Source organism: Sebastes umbrosus, chromosome 23 (assembly GCF_015220745.1).
Source record: "Sebastes umbrosus isolate fSebUmb1 chromosome 23, fSebUmb1.pri, whole genome shotgun sequence".
Classification (NCBI taxonomy): Eukaryota; Metazoa; Chordata; class Actinopteri; order Perciformes; family Sebastidae; genus Sebastes; species Sebastes umbrosus.
In genome coordinates this window covers 21,550,424-21,569,990 of record NC_051291.1, presented here as the reverse complement: position 1 = coordinate 21,569,990, position 19,567 = coordinate 21,550,424, and the positions used below count along the sequence as shown (strand labels likewise).

The 19,567-nt window shown below is 41.6% G+C and overlaps 1 protein-coding gene and 1 long non-coding RNA gene across 6 annotated transcripts in view; both read left to right on the top strand.

Moving 5' to 3' along the window:
* Positions 1–1,118: 1,118 nt before the first annotated feature.
* LOC119483210 lies at positions 1,119–5,550 on the top strand. The gene is made up of 2 exons (XR_005205639.1): positions 1,119–1,233; positions 5,500–5,550. It is a non-coding gene; the product is annotated as an uncharacterized LOC119483210 (long non-coding RNA).
* A 426-nt stretch (positions 5,551–5,976) lies between these two features.
* The window catches only part of ptprb (protein tyrosine phosphatase receptor type b), a 39,289-nt gene continuing 25,698 nt past the window's right edge, over positions 5,977–19,567 (top strand). For 3 of the 5 annotated variants that reach the window (XR_005205637.1, XM_037761325.1, XM_037761322.1), the window contains exons 1-6: positions 10,679–11,062; positions 12,929–13,358; positions 17,024–17,143; positions 17,682–17,822; positions 17,905–18,165; positions 18,240–18,506. Coding sequence is in view for 4 of the 5 variants with exons in the window: in XM_037761325.1 (XP_037617253.1) it covers positions 10,988–11,062; positions 12,929–13,358; positions 17,024–17,143; positions 17,682–17,822; positions 17,905–18,165; positions 18,240–18,506 (1,294 nt within the window). In the remaining variant the exon portion in view is untranslated. Of the gene's footprint in view, positions 6,167–10,639; positions 11,063–12,928; positions 13,359–17,023; positions 17,144–17,681; positions 17,823–17,904; positions 18,166–18,239; positions 18,507–19,567 lie in introns of those variants that run through there. The other 2 variants (XM_037761324.1, XM_037761323.1) reach the window with 2 other exon arrangements.

Sequence of the window (19,567 nt, the reverse complement as noted above, 5' to 3'; positions counted from 1 at the left end):
CCGAAAGTAAAAGTATTCATTATGCAGAATACTATTATTTTACTGGATTATAATTATTGATGCATTAATGTGTTCATCACTTTAATGTTGGTGGAGCTACTTATCATGACGTTATATACTGTTAGGTAGTATATAAAAAAACAATAATACACCAGAATATATTAATTGATTATATTTTGTATTAATATCTGCAAAGTAACTAAAGCTGGCATAAATGTTGAGTAAAAAGTACAATACTTCACTCTGAAATGTAGTGGAATACAAGTATAAAGTAGCAGAAAATGGAAATACAAAGAACCGTTTTGAGGTACTTTGCTGAAGTACAGTACTTGAGTAAACTTTTGTTCCTAGAAACTTACTTTCATATAATATAAGAGAGTGAGACAAAGAGAGAGAGGAGGGGAGCAGGAAGGAAGGAAGGAAAGAGGTGTGGATGACTAAAAGTAGCTCCAACCAGCTGAAACAAAAGCAGTTTGGCTTTTAACTTGATATTCTGAACAATAAAAGAGTCAACTCAAACCTTCTGTGGGTCAAATTTAACCTCTGGGGATCAGATTTACCAATAAAAGACTTATTAGTATCTCAAACATGTCATAATTGTGTGATAACGGTTTGATATGATGGGACATAGTTGTTTTTTTTAAGTAAGCTTGAGCACCACAAAACTTATGTATTTGTTACCCATTTAGGCAACGCTTTAAGGTCCTTGTAGCATTAGTTAATTGGTATTAAGGCCCTTATAAGATGCTTATATATATATAAGTATTAATAATAGCATTATAAACATGTTTATTGTTAAGAGTATAAGACATTTATAAGCACCTATAAGAAACTTGTTAACAGTCTATACACTGTTTAAGAAGACTGCTCGCATAAGCACGCTCGCGTGTGGCTACGCTGTTCAGACTCAGACTCCAACACAAACTACACGGAAGCACCAAAACCTCTTGGTTGTATCTAGTGAAGCTCGTCTGTTAAACAGTGTTGGCTGTGGTTGGAGGACGCGGGGGAGACCGTAGCTTTGGTCTCCAGGGCTGGAGTCTCTGCTGTACTCTGCTCCTCTGCTCCTCTGCCTGCCTGCCTGCCTGCCTTTACTCACAGCTCGCTCCACTCTCACGTGCATGCGCGCACACTACACACTGCAGAAGAGTTAGTTTAGCTCTGAGAATATCTAGTGAATGTACAGTGGACGTTTGTGCAGAAATAACTGCTGCAGCTCCTCCAGACCAACAGGTTTCTCGTGTCTTGTGAAGAGAGGGGGTTCCGCAGCGAGAAACGTTATCGTCTCCGACCGGGTGCTGGTGTCTCCCTCCCACCGAGGCTGAGGCAGGAAAAGCCAACACTAGTATCAGCACTGATTCATGGAGAGACCTTCGTCTGGTCAGCTAACATTACTGCCAAGCAGCTGAAATATAGAGTGATATTGCGGTTTTAGCTGACGTGTGTCGCCTCACTGTTTTGAGTGATGTAGAGCGAGCACAAGCACGAGCAACAGGATGCTGACTTTCGTTGATTTAACGGCCACAGGTGTCGCTGTTAACAAGCATTTCTGATTCTTACAAATAGTCCCTTTAATACATACTGTATAGTCTGAACACATAATAAAAATAATAATTTTAATGTTAAAGGGACTGTTTGTAACTTTTTAAGCGTATAAATGTACCGGGTCGGGACACATGCACGCTCGCATATGCGAGCGTGCATGTACAGGTGAAATATAGAGTGATATTGTGGTTTTAGCTGACGTGTGTCGCCTCACTGTTTTGAGCGATGCTCGTTCATGTCTATGTAGAGCGAGCAAGCGCGAGCCCGACGCTGACTTTCGTTGACTTAACGGCCACAGGTGTCGCTGTTAACAAGCATTTCTGAAAGTTACAAATAGTCCCTCTAATAAGCATCTTATGAGGGCCTTATTAACTCTGTCAGTACTGAACTATTTAATCACAGCACCCAGTAATATTAACTAAAGTGATGTATTGACTGTACAGCTTGACAGGAGCTTGTAAATGGTAAATGGACTTGCATTTATATAGCGCTTTTCTAGTCTTCCGACCACTCAAAGCGCTTTACACTACATGTCAGCATTCACTCATTCACACACACATGGCAGAGGCTGCTAAGGTGCCAACTTTGCCCATCAGGATCAAATCTAAATACTCATTCACACACCGATGGCTAGCCTTCGAGAGCAATTTGGGGTTAAGTGTCTTGCTCAAGGACACATCGACATGTGACCCGGAGCAGCCGGGGATCGAACCACCGACCTTCTGATTTGTGGACAACCTGCTCTGAGCTACAGCCGACTAGTAACATGTACCTGGGCAATGGGAGTGAATTTGCAAGCTCAGTGGGTGACGTCAGAGGAGCCTGGGCACGTGGAAGAAGACTGACCTTGAGCTGACTTTGAGCTGACTTTGAGAGACAACAGCTGGTCTCTTGTTCCAGGTGGATATTCGTGGATGTTGAGAGATGTGAGTATGTTTATGTGCTTAGTTCACTTTTGTGCATTCCTGTTAGCTTGTCAGCTGAAGTCAGTGTTTGGTTTGAAAACATAGCCAGCTAGCTCGTTAGCATGCTAGCACAATTAGCCTCATGCATGTGGCACACATCACAAAGGCCTACTGCATGGAGCTAAATTATTTTTAGTGGCTAATTCAAAGCTTCAAACTAGTCAGGAAAAAGGTGAAATTCGGGGCTTTGAATGAAAACTATGATGAACTCTGAAGGTCCGAAGAGTTTTATACTTAGCCAGTAGTAGTATCTTCTTTTCCCTTTTTAAATTTTATTTTATTTATTTATTCATTATTATCATTATTATTTTTGTTATTTTTTTTCTTCTATTTTTATGTATGTGTATGTGTGTACGTATATATGTGTATGTGTGTGTATGTAGGTATATATATATATATATATACTGGAAAAACAAAGTTCGGAAACTTGTGTTTGGTCGATTATTTCTCTGTTGTTACAATGCTAATGGTCATTGTATTTTACATCGTTGGAAAGCCTGTTTATTTACCTTCGCAATGATGTCCAACTTGTAATGATCATGCATTTGTGGGATGAGCAGCACAGCTGATTATGTGGGTAGCGCCCAAGAAAAATTTGCCAAAATGCTCTGCCAATGGTAAACAGTGTATTCTCATAAGGCTACCAGGAAGCCTGCAATGACTGCCCTTCACCGCCAGGCCCATTTGCGCTGGTGTCGACAACACAGACAATGGATCCTGAACATGTGGGGGAATGTCATGTTCAGTGATGAGTCCAGGTTCTGTCTGCCAAAGTTGGATGGCAGGGTCAAAGTATGGAGACGACGTGGAGAATGCTATGCTGATTGTTGCACCAATGGAGTAACAGCTTTTGGTGGGGGCAGTGTCATGGTGTGGGGCGGCATCTCCTTCACTGGCAAAACAAGGCTTGTCATCATTGAAAGCCATCTCAATGCAGGGAGATATCGGGATGAGATTCTGCAGCCAGTGGCGATCCCATATCTCCACAATCTGGCACCTAACTTCATCCTCCAAGAAACAACGCTCGCCCCCACAGAGCCAGGGTTATCACAGACTACCTCCACAATGTGGGAGTAGAGAGAATGGAACGGCCTGCCAAGAGTCCAGACCTCAACCCAATTCAACACTTGTGGGATCAACTTGGGCGTGCTGTACGTGTTAGAGTGACCGACACAACCTCGTTGGCTGACCTGCAACGAATCCTGGTTGAGGAATGGAACGCCATCCCACAGCAACGTGTGACCAGGTTGGTGACCAGCATGAGGAGGAGGTGCCAGGCTGTTGTGGCTGCGTATGGATCTTTCACACGCTACTGAGGCTCCTGACGGTGTATTAAATGAATAAAGTGTAAAATTGCCAATATGTTTTGTTTGTTCCTTGTTACTGATAGAGAATTCAATCATCCAATCCACCAAACAACTCAAAACAAGAGTCAATACCAACAGGAGAATACACTGTTTACCATTGACGGAGCATTTTGGCAAATTTTTCTTGGGCGCTACCCACATAATCAGCTGTGCTGCTCATCCCACAAATGCATGATCCTTACAAGTTGGACATCATTGCGAAGGTAAATAAACAGGCTTTCTAACGATATAAAATACAATGCCAATTAGCATTGTAACAACAGAGAAATAATCCACTAAACACAAGTTTCCGAACTTTGTTTTTCCAGTTTATATATATATATATATATATATTTTTTTTTTTAAATGTTTTTTTTTTTTTTTTTCTTTCTCTTCTTCTTATTATTTCATGACTTATTTGTGGATACTCTCCCAGTGTTGTATTCCCTACAATTAAAATTTTATGTATCCATGATTGAGAATCAGTTAGGTCCTATGTGACCAGCTGTGGCTGTCTGTGTGTATGTTGTTGTTGTCAGGGATGATTGATTGATGTGTTGTGTCACGGGTGAGTGTTGTTCAGAAAAACTCAAATTAACTTTCCCTGTATAGGGACTGTTCTATTGATTATTGACAGTTAATAAAAAGACCTTTGAAAGAGAAAGAAAAAAAGAGAGTTTTCTCCTGGGGGGTGTTCCCGCTCTATCTCAACAAGTCTCTCATTGATCAGCTCTAATACAGGAGCTGCTCAACCTGATGACATCATGTTCAGATGGTGTTAAAATGTTTCTGCTGAACTGAGCTGCAGTACCAGTTACCGTTATGTTGTGATGGGCTAAAAGCAGAGTGTTGTGAAGCAAACTAATGTCTGTGGGACAAGAGAACATTTCCTCTCGCTGCATTGTAGCCTGCAGTGTGTTGCACGTTAAAACACCTGCATGTTGGTTTCTGTGTAAACTCTGTCATATCGCGGCATCAGCTCTGTCTGTCAGCTACTGTCCAGACTGCTTTCTAATGTGTGCCACTGTGCCATGCTATGTGATGCTGCCAGTTTCACTGCAGCCTAGAGAAGGATGGAGGAAGATTAGTGACTTTATAGCAAGTTTAACTTACTGAACAGTCTTTTATGTCATTTTTAATGTTAAGATAATATTTCAAATCAATAGAATCAAAGATTTGAGCCTTACCCTGTCTTAATCTGTATAAAAGGAAACTGTAAAATAAATAGTTACTTAAAGGGACTGGTTGTAACTTCTTACACGTATAAATCATTGCGGGTCAGTGTCCCATGTGCGCTCGCGCGTGGCTACGCTGATCAGACTCAGACTCCAACACAAACTACACGGAAGAACCAAAACCTCTCGGTTGTCTCTAGTGAAGCCCGTCTTGCAAAACAGTGTTGGCTGCGGTTGGAGGACGCGGGGGAGACCGTAGCTTTGGTCTCCAGGGCTGGAGTCTCTGCTGTACTCTGCTCCTCTGCTCCTCTGCCTGCCTGCCTGCCTTCACTCACAGCTCGCTCCACCTCACGTGCATGCGCGCACACTCCACACTGCAGAAGAGTTAGTTTAGCTCTGAGAATATCTAGTGAATGTACAGTGGACATTTGTGCAGAAATAAATGCTGCAGCTCCTCCAGACCAACAGAGGTTTCTCGTGTCTTGTGAAGTGAGGGGGCTCCGCAGCGAGAAACGTTATCGTCTCTGACCAAAACTTAGAGATCCCCTGTTCCCTCCGGCCGCGGTCGGGAGGCTGAGGCATGAAAAGCCAACACTAGGATCAGCATTGATTCATGGAGAGACCTTCGTCTGGTCAGCTAACATTACTGCCAAGCAGCTGAAATATAGAGTGATATTGTGATTTTAGCTGACGTGAGTCGCCTCACTGTTTTGACGGATGCTCGCTCACATTCAGGTAGCGCGTGCACATGGGCGAGCGCGAGCAACAGAACACTGACTTTCGTTGACTTAACGGCCAAAGGTGACGCTGTTACAACCAATTTCTGATTCTTACAAACAGTCCCTTTAAATACTGAATTAAACGGCCACTTTAACCCACTGAATCACCTCTTGCATTTAGTAATTTAAAAAAAAAAAACATGTACATTATATTGCATCTGAACACCAATTCATATGTTTTGACAGGATGTGAGCAAAAAATCCGTCAAAGAGGACTATGCTGAACATGTCATGAAGATCTTTGTCCTCCGTGGAAGTGCAGCACACGAAGGCCCCACCCCTGCCCATGTGTCCATCATCATCAGTGGAACTGAGGTGTCTCCCAAAGTCCAGACTTTGCACAACAAACTTCTAGTGTGAGTGAATGCATGCATGTTTCTGACCCTGCTTTGTTTTGTTTAACTTGCAGTTCTCAGGAAATACTTGCTAATTATTGTGCCTTGCAAGAGAAAGCTAGTTATAGTTATAATTATGTCCTCTTTCAAATGTTTTGCCTGAGCCAGCTTTGTTCAAACTGCATGTTTTGTATATTGTTCTGGGTCAAAACCATGGGGTGCTGAGGCTTTACAGATTGGGTGGTGATAACAAGAGAGCTCTACGATGGCCCTGAGGGATCAACGCACTGCAACTTAAGAAAACGTATTCACCAATATAACAACACATGAGCAGCATTTAGAAAAAATAGCAGGTAGCTAGGGGTGTTCATAATTAACCGTTAAACCGTTAACCGACATTAAGCATTTTAACCGATTAACGCTATCGGATATAACGGTTAAAAGAAATATTAATAATTAACTCAAAAGCTGAGCTGCTCAGAGGAGCGGCTCGTCATTTTAAGGAGAAAAGCTGGTTCACCTTAACAGCCCACCTTAAGAGGCGGAGCCGGAGTTGCAGGATACAGGAAGTCGGCTCCGGTCTCTGGCTTGCTTAAGCGGAGCGGAGGAGTTGAAGTTTAATAGCATTTATTCACCGACAAATAAACTGTAGACACACTGCTACACCTACGTTCACAGCTAAAACGCCACCAACAACCTCACACTCACCGCCAACACACACACACGGTCTGTTGGAAACTCACTTAAGTTATTCAGACTACGTGTGCGGCGGCGAGCACGAAGCCTCCGGCAATGCTAGAGCTGCTAACGTAGCACAAATACACACACTGTTGGACACAAGCTAAAGTTATGCCGGGCAGACACACAGCTGACAACCTGCTAAACTAAACTAAATGTGCGGTGGAGACTTTTACTGGGAAAGTGGCTGCAGGTCCGCGACACTACACGCAGCATCGTAGCTGCTAAGTTAACACTCCCGGACGGTGAACTGGAGACTCCCATCAATTAATATCTGTTGTGCTCCTGCAGCTGGTACACCGCTGCATAAGAGGCACAAATCTTGTCGGTTAACGGTTAATAATCGGTTGACGAGGGTCGGTTATCGGTTAAGAAAACTTTTAAAAATGAGCATCCCTACAGGTAGCACAACAATAGTAGACAACAATGGACACTGTTTCCAGAGACACGGCCAGCTAATTTTCCAATACCACTTACAGATAGTCGACTTCAATAACTTAATGAGTCACAAATCATGGCAACAGCCAGTGCATCACTTTTTAGTGTTCCCTAGAAAGTTTCCTTTTTTGTCGGTGGCAGTTGTAGCATTGGTTGTGCTTTCTCTATTTGCAGCTAAATGCCGCTCATGTTGTCAAATTGGCGAAGACGTATTCTTTTGCTTGCGTTATGTCTATTTCTGTGTTTGCTTAAGTTGCAGTGCGTCGAGGTCTCAGGGCCACCGTAGAACTACATATTGTGTAATTATTCTGTATGACACTAAAAGAAAAGGATATGCGAGTGATTGCACTTCAGTTTCTTGCAAAGACATTGCACTTCAAAACTGCACTGAGATAAAAAAAATATATATATATATACAGACGTAGGCAAAGTTGTTGGTAACGTTCCGTTAAAGAGAGAAAAACCCACAATGGTCACTGAAATAACTTGAAACTGACAAAAGTAATAATAAATAAAAATTCACTGAAAATTAACTAATGAAAATCAGATATTGTTTTTGAATTATGGTTCAGCAGAATCATTTAAAAAAACAAACTAATGAAACTGGCCTAGACAAAAATGATGGTAACATTAACTTAATATTTTGTTGCACAACCTTTTGAGGCAATCACTGCAATCAAGTGATTTCTGTAACTCTCAATGAGACTTCTGCACCTGTTGACAGGTATGTTGGCCCACTCCTTGTGAGCAAACTGCTCCAGCTGTCTCAGGTTTGAAGGGTGCCTTCTTCAGACAGCATGTTTCAGCTCCTTCCACAGATGTTCAATAGGATTTAGATCCGGGCTCATAGAAGGCCACTTCAGAATAGTCCAATGTTTTGTTCTTAGCCATTCTTGGGTGTTTTTAGCTGTGTTTTGGGTCATTATCCTGTTGGAGGACCCATGACCTGCAACTGAGACCAAGCTTTCTGACACTGGGCAGCACATTTCGCTCCAGAATGCCTTGATAGTCTTGAGATTTCATTGCACCCTGCACAGATTCAAGACACCCTGTGCCAGATGCAACAAAGCAGCCCCATAACATAACCGAGCCTCCTCCATGTTTCACATTAGGTACAGTGTTCTTTTCTTTGGATGCTTCATCTCTTCGTCTGTGAACATAGAGCTGATGTGACTTGCCAAAAAGCTCCAGTTTTGTCTCATCTGTCCAAAGGACATTCTCCCAGAAGCTTTGTGGCTTGTCAATATGCATTTTGGAAAATTCCAGTCTCGCTTTTTTATGATTTGGTGTCCTCCTCGGTTGTCTTCCATTAAGTCCACTTTGGCTCAAACAGTGACAGATGGTGCGATCTGACACTGATGTACCTTGACCTTGGAGTTCACCTCTAATCTCTTTGGAAGTTGTTCTGGGCTCTTTGGTTACCATTCGTATTATCCGTCTCTTCAATATGTCATCAATTTTCCTCTTGCGGCCACGTCCAGGGAGGTTGGCTACAGTCCCATGGACCTTAAACCTCTGAATAATATGTGCAGCTGTAGTCACAGGAACGTCAAGCTGCTTGGAGATGGTCTTATAGCCTTTACCTTTAACATGAAGGTCTATAATGTTCTTTCTGATCTCCTGAGACAACTCTCTCCTTAGCTTTCTGTGGTCCATGTTCAGTGTGGTACACACCATGACACCAAACAGCACAGTGACTACTTTTCACCCTTTAAATAGGCAGACAGACTGATTACAAGTTTGAAGATACCTGTGATGCTAATTACAGGACACACCTTAGTTTAATATGTCCCTATGGTCACATTATTTTACATCTTTTCTAGGGCTACCATCATTTTTGTCTAGGCCAGTTTCATCAGTTTGTTTTTTAAAATGATTCTGTTGAACCACAATTCAAAAGCAACAGCTGATTTTCATTAGTTAATTTTCAGTAAATTTTTATTTATTATTACTTTTGTCAGTTTCAAGTTATTTCAGTGACCATTGTGGGTTTTTCTCTCTTTAACGGAACGTTACCAACAACTTTGCCTACGTCTGTATATATATATTTGTGCTTTTATTCAGACTGAGCTAGTAAAGGTTACTTGAGTACCTTTAATAGAAACACTTCATAACTCTAAGTAGAGTTTACTTGAAATATCATCTGTAAAATCTACTTAGAATTTATGTGTGGAAATTGTTACCTAGCTTTTTCTAAGTAAATTCCACTCCAAATTTTGTTTGAACTGAAATTAGTAGGATAATTAACAAGATAATTAAGTTTTAATCACATGATAACACTTTCATATCTGGATGAAAGATCAAGTCAATAAATCTACTCTAATAATCTTTTAAGTTTTAAAGACAAAAAGTAATTTAGACTCAATGTTTTTTCTGTGTTTTGTATCATTGTATTTAGTGATGTTCATTTATTATAGATAAACTATTAATTGAAAAGATAATTGACAGACTGATTATCGAAATAAACATTATTGTAGCCCTAATTTGATATTTTAAGAAAATGAAATTATGAATTTGTCTGAATAACAGTCTTAAAAATATATTTATACAACAATGAAACCAAAGTTAGCTAAAAAAAAAAAGATTATTGATTGATAATCAGTAGAAAAGACTTAATGTTTACAGATAATTGGTGATAAATGGGGATAATTAGACAAGATGCTGATACAATGAAACAACCAAACGATTAAGTTAAAATAACAGTCCTAAAAAAAGTTTATGAAATTTCTTTGGACGTTACAAATTTAGATCCTAAAAATGAGCATACAGTTAGCTTGTGTTCGCTCTTGTTCTTGTACGGTAGCGTACAGTTAGCTCTTGTTAGCCTAAGTTAGCCCTAAGTAGTGTTGTTTTGGGATTTTGGGTCAGGAAAACTGCAGTTTGATGTTGATTCTCAGTTGGATTGGCACTACTATCATCCAGTCATTTGATTCAATGATAATAAAATATATATACTGTTTAATGCTTCTTTAGAGCCATAATTGCAAATCATAAAGCAAAGCAAAAGAATGTGGAGCCAAAGCTAAATTTACACCCAGAAACAGATGAAGTCTCATCAAAAGACGACGCTGTCATGAAAAGAAAGAGACCAACTTTAAACTCTCGTCTCAGTGGGAACTAATCAATCACTGGTCTCTATTTATAACGTCTACCTCTGCTGTTAGTGCAGCTAGGTGTAGTTACGGCCTATTTATAGCCTCCATCCAGGCAGGGTTGTAGTCGTGCCTTTGCACTGACTCACAGAGATGATTGAGGAAGTCCGTTAGTGACTCCCAACCTCGACTCTATAGAGACAGACATACAGGAAGAGAGACAGACAGCTGGGAGTGAGACAGGCCAGAGAAAAAAGAGGAATGACTGAGAGTGAAGTCTGAGTTGAGGACGGACTGAGACGGAGAAGAGACGACGGACAGCGGAGATGAAATTTATGGAAAAAAATTGTCAAATAGGTATTTATTGTGTTTCCAAGAGAGACATTTTGTTTTCCAGCTGTTTCATTTCACAACTTTAATTTTTCCTTTTCCAGTCGGACTCCGCTGATGACCTCAAAGACAAAAGAGAGGAATATTTTCTCCCTGAAACAGTGAATATAAACACTAATCTTCTACCTCACCCTCAGGATTATGGTGGAGTTTGTTCTATCTGAGGATCTGAAGGAGGATCAAAATGCTGAAATGTAAAGTTCACAGTTCTCTCTGCCGCCTGTGGTTCACCTCACTGCTGCTGCTGCTGCTGCTCCGGGTGAGTCTGCTCGCACTCATTTATTTCAGACATTTATATTTATATGTAAAAGGCATTATCAAGCTTTAATTGTGTCTATTTTTGTGCAACAAATAGTGAGAATACATGTGATATACCTTTACTTTTTAAAGATGCTGTAGTTGAGCCTCATCTCAATTTATTCTTATATGTTCAAAAATAAATTAAATTTTTCATTCCTATTTCTTTGACAATGATGAGCTTCCTTCAGTAAATAAAAATATTTTTGCAAAAAAAAGTATCTTAATATTAAAACAAAGCCACACTTTAATTAAAAGAATTTAACAACCAATGTAGTCCATTGTTCTACTTTTAAAACAGAATATTAATTAATAATCATATTCTCATGCACTTTTAGCATTTAATATGTAATGGTGGTAAAACAGTGTTTTTAAATTGACCACGATTACGTATGATTTCTGAAGAGACTGAAAAATTAAACATTGCAATTTGTTTGAGAAAAAGAAGATATTTCTCTTTTTTGTCTATATGACAGAAAGGTCTTCAATCGTTCTTGATTAAGATGAAAGATCAAGATGATTTATAAACTTAAGAGCAGCAATGCTACCGCTATGTCTCAGATATGATACAGTAGGAGCAATATTTGCAGTGAAGTTTTTCTCTTGTTAAGCAGTACACATGGGAACAGAGTAGGAATTAGCACGGATGTTTTGATACCATTTTTTCCTTCTCGATACCGATTCCGATACCTGAACTTGCGGAACTCTCTGTACTGGATGCACACAGATGGAGAAAAATAGGATCTATGTGCTGATTGCAGAGCATCACCGAGGGTTTGAATAGTCTGTATGTTACACTGATATTTATGCAGTTTGTTTTTCCTCAATCGTCATTTCCTTCACTTCCTGTCTGTCTATCTGTCTCTCCTCCCTGAAGCATTGTTGTCTCTAAACTCCCTGAACCTCATTATCAGTGATGAATGATTTTATTTTCTGTTCTGCTGTCAAGTATAAAAGGTTATAGCGTGCACACATACATGCAAAAGGTCAAATGTCAGTTGAACCCAAAAAGTGATAAAAACACAGTTACGGTTCTTTAAATAGCTTCAGCTGATTAACTACATCAGCAGTCCGTTTGATGCTTTTTTGGCAGCAATACAAAAGATCCATTGTTTCTGGTTTTACAGATTTTTATTGAACAATATATAGATTAAATAATTGTTTTGTGTTGCTTGGTCGTCGCCATCTTGGTTTTTGGTCATCGCCATCTTGGTTTTTGGCCGTCGCCATCTTGGTTTTTGGTCATCGCCATCTTGGGTTTTGGTCGTCGCCATCTTGGTTTTTGGTCATCGCCATCTTGGTTTTTGGTCATCGCCATCTTGGTTTTTGGTCGTCGCCATCTTGGTTTTTTGGTCATCGCCATCTTGGTTTTTGGTCATCGCCATCTTGGCCTTTGCCTCTCACATGTTGGTTTTGATCGTCGCCATCTTGGTTTTTGGCCGTCACCATCTTGGTTTTTTGGTCATCGCCATCTTGGTTTTTGGTCATCGCCATCTTGGCCTTTGCCTCTTACATGTTGGTTTTGGCCATCACCATCTTGGTTTTTGGCCGTCGCAATCTTGTTTTTTTGGCCGTCGCCATCTTGGTTTTTGCCCGTTGTCATCTTGGTTTTTAGCCGTCGCCATCTTGGTTTTTGGTCGTCACCATCTTGGTTTTTAGCCGTCACCTTCTTGATATTTGCCCGTCACCATCTTGTTTTTTGGCTGTTTTTGGTCGTCACAAAGAATAACAGGTTTTTGGTGGCATATCACTAAGTCAAAACTATTAAAACAAAAATAAATATCTTTCAGTTCTTCATCTAACTGTTTGTTTTTTGTTTCCTTGTCAGGATCTGAGCAGTGCAGCTCCCACAGAGACCCAGTCTGTCCCATGTAGCATCTCTGTATCTGAATCAGTATCCAGCCTGGACTCCATCTCACTTACTGTCAAAACATCTGGACCAAACTGCTCCTTCACCGTGACCTCTCCAGACGCCGGAGCAGACGGCGCTGAGTGTAGAAGAAACAGAGGAGGAGGAGATGAGGAGGAAGAGACTAATGAGATTAGAGGAAGGGAGGGAGGAGAGGAGGAGGAGGCGAAGGAGGGGATGGGAGCTAACTATCTGGGAACAAACCAGTCAGAAGTCGAGGATGGAGGGAACAAGGAGATGGGAGGTGTCTTCACCTGCATGTTGGATCACTTGGAGCCTGGAACCACCTACCAGCTGCAGATTCAGTCCCAGAGAGATGAGGAGACGGCTAACTTCACCCTGCACACCAGTAAGTCCTCACCCAGTCCAGATATATACCAGTCCAGACTTAAACCAGTCCGGTCTTACACCAGTCCATTCTTAAACCAGTCCAGACATAAACCAGTCCAGTCTTAAACCAGTCCAGTCTTAAACCAGTCCGTTCTTTAACCAGTCCAGACATAAACCAGTCCAGTCTTAAACCAGTCCAGTCTTAAACCAGTCCAGTCTTACACCAGTCCATTCTTAAACCAGTCCAGACATAAACCAGTCCAGTCTTAAACCAGTCCAGTCTTAAACCAGTCCATTCTTTAACCAGTCCAGACATAAACCAGTCCAGTCTTAAACCAGTCCAGACATAAACAGGTCCAGTCTTAAACCAGTCCGTTCTTTAAAGAGTCCAGACATAAACCAGTCCAGTCTTAAACCAGTCCAGACATAAACCAGTCCAGTCTTAAACCAGTCCAGTCTTAAACCAGTCCGTTCTTTAAAGAGTCCAGACATAAACCAGTCCAGTCTTAAACCAGTCCAGACTTAAACCATTCCAAACAGTAAACCAGTCCAGAGATAAGCCAGTCCAGACATAAGCCAGTCCATACTGAAACCACTCCATACTTAAACTAGTCCATAATTAAACCAGTCCATACTTAAACTAGTCCATAATTAAACCAGTCCATACTTAAACTAGTCCATAATTAAACCAGTCCATACTTAAACTAGCCCATACTAAGACCAGTCCATGCTTAAACTAGTCCAGACATAAGCCAGTCCATTCTTAAACCAGTCCAGACTTAAACCAGTCCATCCTTAAACCAGTCCATCCTTATACCAGTCCAGACTTAAAGTAGTCCATACATAAACCAGTCCAACAGGCTGCATTTAGCTGACACATACTTTTACGTCAGTAAGGTTTTGAATGCAGGACTTTTACTTGTAGTACAGTACTTTCACAGTGTGGTATTAGTACTTTTACTGCAGTAAAGGATCTGAATACTTCTTCCACCACTGTATACTGCATTGTATAACATTCTAAATATTCTATTGTTTTCTGTTTGGTTCTATTGTTTCCATCTCCTCTGACCTCTCGTCTTTTGAAGTGAAAGAACACGACTCAACCTCTTTGTCGTGTGTGTGTGTGTGTGTGTGTGTGTGTGTGTGTGTGTGTGTGTGTGTGTGTGTGTGTGTGTGTGTGCGTGTCAGTGTCAGAGTTAATGTCATGTAGCTTCCTCTCTGTAGCTCTGTGATTAGCTACAGGAACCACAGCCCTGCTGAGAGAGAGTGATAGAGCCGTTAAAGTACATGTGTGTGTATATACAGTATGTTTGTGTGTGTGTGTGTGTTGTGTGTCCACGCTGGCGTACGTCCAGAACAGAAGTTGGACCCTCAGTGTGTATTTCCATCGTGGGCAGAGCACCGGGTTCAGCCATTTCCTGCCTCCATTGTTTCTTTGTTCTGTGGGAAGCACGGGGAAAGGGTGTGAGGGTGTGTGTGTGTGTATATATGTGTGTGTTTGTTTACATATACTGTATGTGTGTGTATGTGTGTGTGTGTTTGGCGGAAACAGGGTGTTAACTGCACCCAGTCGAGTCCCGACAGTAACCTTCTCAGCAATGCAAAACACTTGTTCTGTGGTGTTTGTGGTTTCTTATCTTTGGAGGCACTCTTACTGTTACATCCACTCTGACCTTTAGAGTTCACACGACCTTCACAGGTCTGTTTTACCTGCTTCAAATCTTCAAGTCGCCGTCACAACTGTCAGCAGCTTTCTCAAAGCTACGTTAGTTATGCAGATGGGGAACTGAAGCCGTTATATTGTTGTCTTCAAAGCCACCAGACTCCATTAACAAAAACAGCAATTTAAACCTCTCAGAACACAGGAGCTGCTGGTCTACCGCTGCATCGATCGGTTGGTTTGTTTGTGTTATTGTGTGACTTTGGTGTTTTAAAGGGGTTAGTTTGGTTTTACGAAAGTCATGCCATAACACAAACTAACTAACCGATGGATGCAGCGGTAGACCAGCAACTCCCCTGTTCTGAGAGGTAAAATTACTGTTTTTGTCAATGGAGTCTGGTGGCTTTGAATACGTTTAGTTGCTGCTCCCGTCCACAGCAGTACATTGCTTTGCTCTTGCATTGGTATTTCTGTCGGTTTGTCCAAACTCCATCTACTGTAGTAATACACTGACTATGGATCAGTACCTCATACAACCACACTGAGAAACACTTCAACTATCAGTTTAACTGGAGTTCATCCAAAAAAATGGTGGATTTAAGCAGCCATTTCCCTTAAAACTGATATAAATAAATACAGAATCATCAGCAGACACTTGGTGGTTGTTTGTCTCAGTGTGGCACTCAGAGATGTCGCCCCCTGATTATATTGTTCGACCTCAGCTTGAAGCACCAGTGGCGACACGCTGGCACAAACACACACAGAGAGGCATTGTGGGAAAACCCAAACCAGGAAGCAGGGAGCTCTCAGACGGGTAGAAGAAGAGAATCAGGGGAGTGGGAGTGTCAGCAGGACTCCCACAGTGCTCCCTCTTTGATGACAAGGACACGATGGATCCTTTTCCTGCTCAAACCTCCCTCCTGTCCGACTCAACCTCAAGTTCAAAACACATAAATCACTTTAAAGGAACTGTCCCACTGGTTTGGGACACAGTACAGACATTTTCCAGTCTTCATGTGAAGGTCGGCTGGATTCAGAGATCAAACTGATGTCCTTCCAGAAATATCCTCCTCCTTCAAGTACCCGTGAGACGGAAGTTAGAGCGTCTTTATCTGCTGCACTGTGACGTATTTCACAGGGAAACGCAATATCTGAACGGAGTACAGTTACACACTATACAGTATTTATAGTACCTGCTGATGATGTTTTGGTTTTAGAAGTAGTTGTAGTTTGTGTTGTATTAGTATTACTACTGGTAGCAGTAGTAGTGGGAGCAATAGTAGTAGTATTTGTAGTACATGTTGTTGATGAATTTAGTAGTAGTTGTTGTTGTAGTGGTAGTACTAGTTGTAGCAGTAGTAGTGCTACTACTACTAGTAGTATTTGTAGTAGCAGTAGCTGCTGTTGTTGTTGATGTTTTAGTTTTAGAAGTAGTAGTAGTTTTTGTAGTATTAGCAGCAGTAATAGTAGAAGTAGTAGTTGTTGTTGTAGTAGTATTAGTGGTAGCAGTAGTAGTATTTGTAGTACCTGTTGTTGGTGATGTTTTGGTTTTAGAAGTGTTTTTTGTAGTATTAGCAGCAGCAGTAGTAGTAGTAGTACGACTAGTACTTGTTGTTTTTGATGATGTTTTGTTGAGTGGTAACGTTACTGCAGCGTGGGCAGTACATGCAGATGAACATGTAAAAATACTCCGATACTGATTTTTTTACATATATTTGGCATAACAAGAGAGAAATGAACAATTGACAAAGGAAACTGGGGAAATATATTTTTTATTTCACTGGGTCTTTAAAAAAACAGTTCAAATTGGTTCCTTTGATCATTTTTGTGTTGACAATGTCGCAGACCAGCTGAGGGGTGTTTATTAGGTTTCACAACCAAAAGAAAGGTTGATTGTTGGGGTATTACATATGACATATTAGATATTATTAGTTGCAATAGTAATAGGAACCCAATACATGCAGATGAAGAAGATAAAGCCCTCAGTTTAACTCCTGTTTCCTGACCGTGTGTTGTATTTTCAGGGCCGTCGGCGGTGAGCGGCCTGATGGTGACCTCCATGACCAGCAGCAGCCTGGGTCTTTCCTGGCAGGCCGGGCCAGGCAGGACGCAACGCTTCAGACTGCAGCTGTGGGATGAAACAGGTACCTCATAAAGCCTCATTAAAGTAGGTTAAGACGTTTGCCTTATTTTGAAATTGTGCTGCCTCTTAAAACAAATGAGTCAGCCTCTCAAACCTTCTTATAAACCAGATAGAACTTGAACTATGTTTATCTTATATTTCATTTTTTGCACAATATATTGAAACTGAAAACGTTACTGTTTGAGAAGCTTATCTGACTTCTATAGTGTTTCCTCCTTTAGTTCAGTTCTGTCTGAGTTTCTTAACTTTTTCTCTTTGCTTTCCCTCGTGTTTCCTTATTTCCCATTTTTTTAAAATAGCTTTAAATACTTTCTTTCTTAATCTGATTTGAAAGTAAAGTAAAATCTTCCCCAAACAACGGATCTACTATTCGTAACAAGCACTGTCTTTTACTGACAATATTTCTATACTTTTACTTTGGTAAAAGGTTTGAGTACTTCCTGTACTAGCACAAAAAATGACAAGCACCAAAAATGGAACTTCAAAATAAAAGGGATTATATAGGTAGAATCATGTGACCTTCTCGTCTTCGTCTGCAGGTCTGCTGAGGAACGAGACGTTAGAGAGCACGGCGACGCAACACACACTCCTCGACCTGACGCCGGGCTGGCTGTACAACGTTACCATGGTGACGGAGGCCGGCGGGTTGCAGAACAGCCAGACGACGGCGGCTCAGACAGGTACAGAGGGAAGAAGAAGAAGAAGAAGACAGGAAGTCAGAATAAATAAGGAAATAAATCTGATATCTAAATATCTTTCTAGTTCCCGCCGCCGTCTCCAACCTCACCGCTGACCACAACGACAGCACCAGCTTGTTGTTGTCATGGCAACAGCCCGAAGGCGCCCTGGACGTGCTCGTCGTCACCCTCTCGACCAATGGCACGAGCTTCTGGGAGGCGACGCTTCCCCCGGACGTCACAGAGGTTGCCGTCGATCAGCTGACTCCCGGCTCGGCCTATCAGGTTGCGGTGACATCCAGGAGCAGCAACCTGACGAGCCAGTCAGAAATCACCATCAGGACAGGTGAGGTAATGTTCTGTTGTTTTTTTTGTTTGTTTTTGTTCCTTTCCTTCATTCTGTCGTCATCTCGTCTCCAGCTCCGGCGGCGGCGTCCCTCCTCTCCCTGTCACCCTCCTCCTCCGATGGACTCCTCCTGTCTTGGATGCCTCCTGCTGGCCGCTGGGAGAGCTACAGGCTCTTCCTGTTGGACGGCTCCCAGCAGTTAGTCAGCGCCGCTCTGGACCGAGAGGCAACAAACGTCAGCTTCCCTGGGACGGGACTAACGCCTGGGAGGCTGTACAGAGCTGTGCTGAGAGTGGAAAGTGGAGGAGTGACGGCTGAGAGCAGCTGTGAAGGAGCGACAGGTCAGACTACTGCAGACAGAGAATATATACATATATATATATATATATATATATATGTATATTACTGCATAAATATACAACTGAATATATAGCTATATATATATATATATATATACATATATATATATATATATACGTATATACTGTATATATTACTGCATAAATATTCAACAGAAAATATATTTATATTTCTGCATAAATATACAACAGAATATATATATATATATATATATACTGGAAAAAGAAAGTTCGGAAACTTGTGTTTGGTGGATTATTTCTCTGTTGTTACAATGCTAATTGGCATTGTATTTTACATCGTTGGAAAGCCTGTTTATTTACCTTTTCAATGATGTCCAACTTGTAAGGATCATGCATTTGTGGGATGAGCAGCACAGCTGATTATGTGGGGAGCGCCCAAGAAAAATTTGCTAAAATGCTCTGCCAATGGTAAACAGTGTATTCTCATAAGGCTACCAGGAAGCCTGCAATGACTGCCCTTCACCGCCAGGCCCATTTGCGCTGGTGTCGACAACACAGACAATGGAACCTGAACATGTGGGGGAATGTCATGTTCAGTGATGAGTCCAGGTTCTGTCTGCCAAAGTTGGATGGCAGGGTCAAAGTATGAATACGATGTGGAGAACGCTATGCTGATTGTTGCACCGATGGAGTAACAGCTTTTGGTGGTCGGCATCTCCCTCACTGGCAAAACAAGGCTTGTCATCATTGAAGGCCATCTCAATGCAGGGAGATATCGGGATGAGATTCTGCAGCCAGTGGCGATCCCATATCTCCACAATCTGGGACCTAACTTCATCCTCCAAGATGACAACGCTCACCCCCACAGAGCCAGGGTTATCACAGACTACCTCCACAATGTGGGAGTAGAGAGAATGGAACGGCCTGCCAAGAGTCCACACCTAAACCCAATTCAACACTTGTGGGATCAGCTTGGGCGTGCTGTACGTGTTAGAGTGACCAACACAACCACGCTGGCTGACCTGCAACCAATCCTGGTTGAGGAATGGAACGCCATCCCATAGCAACGTGTGACCAGGTTG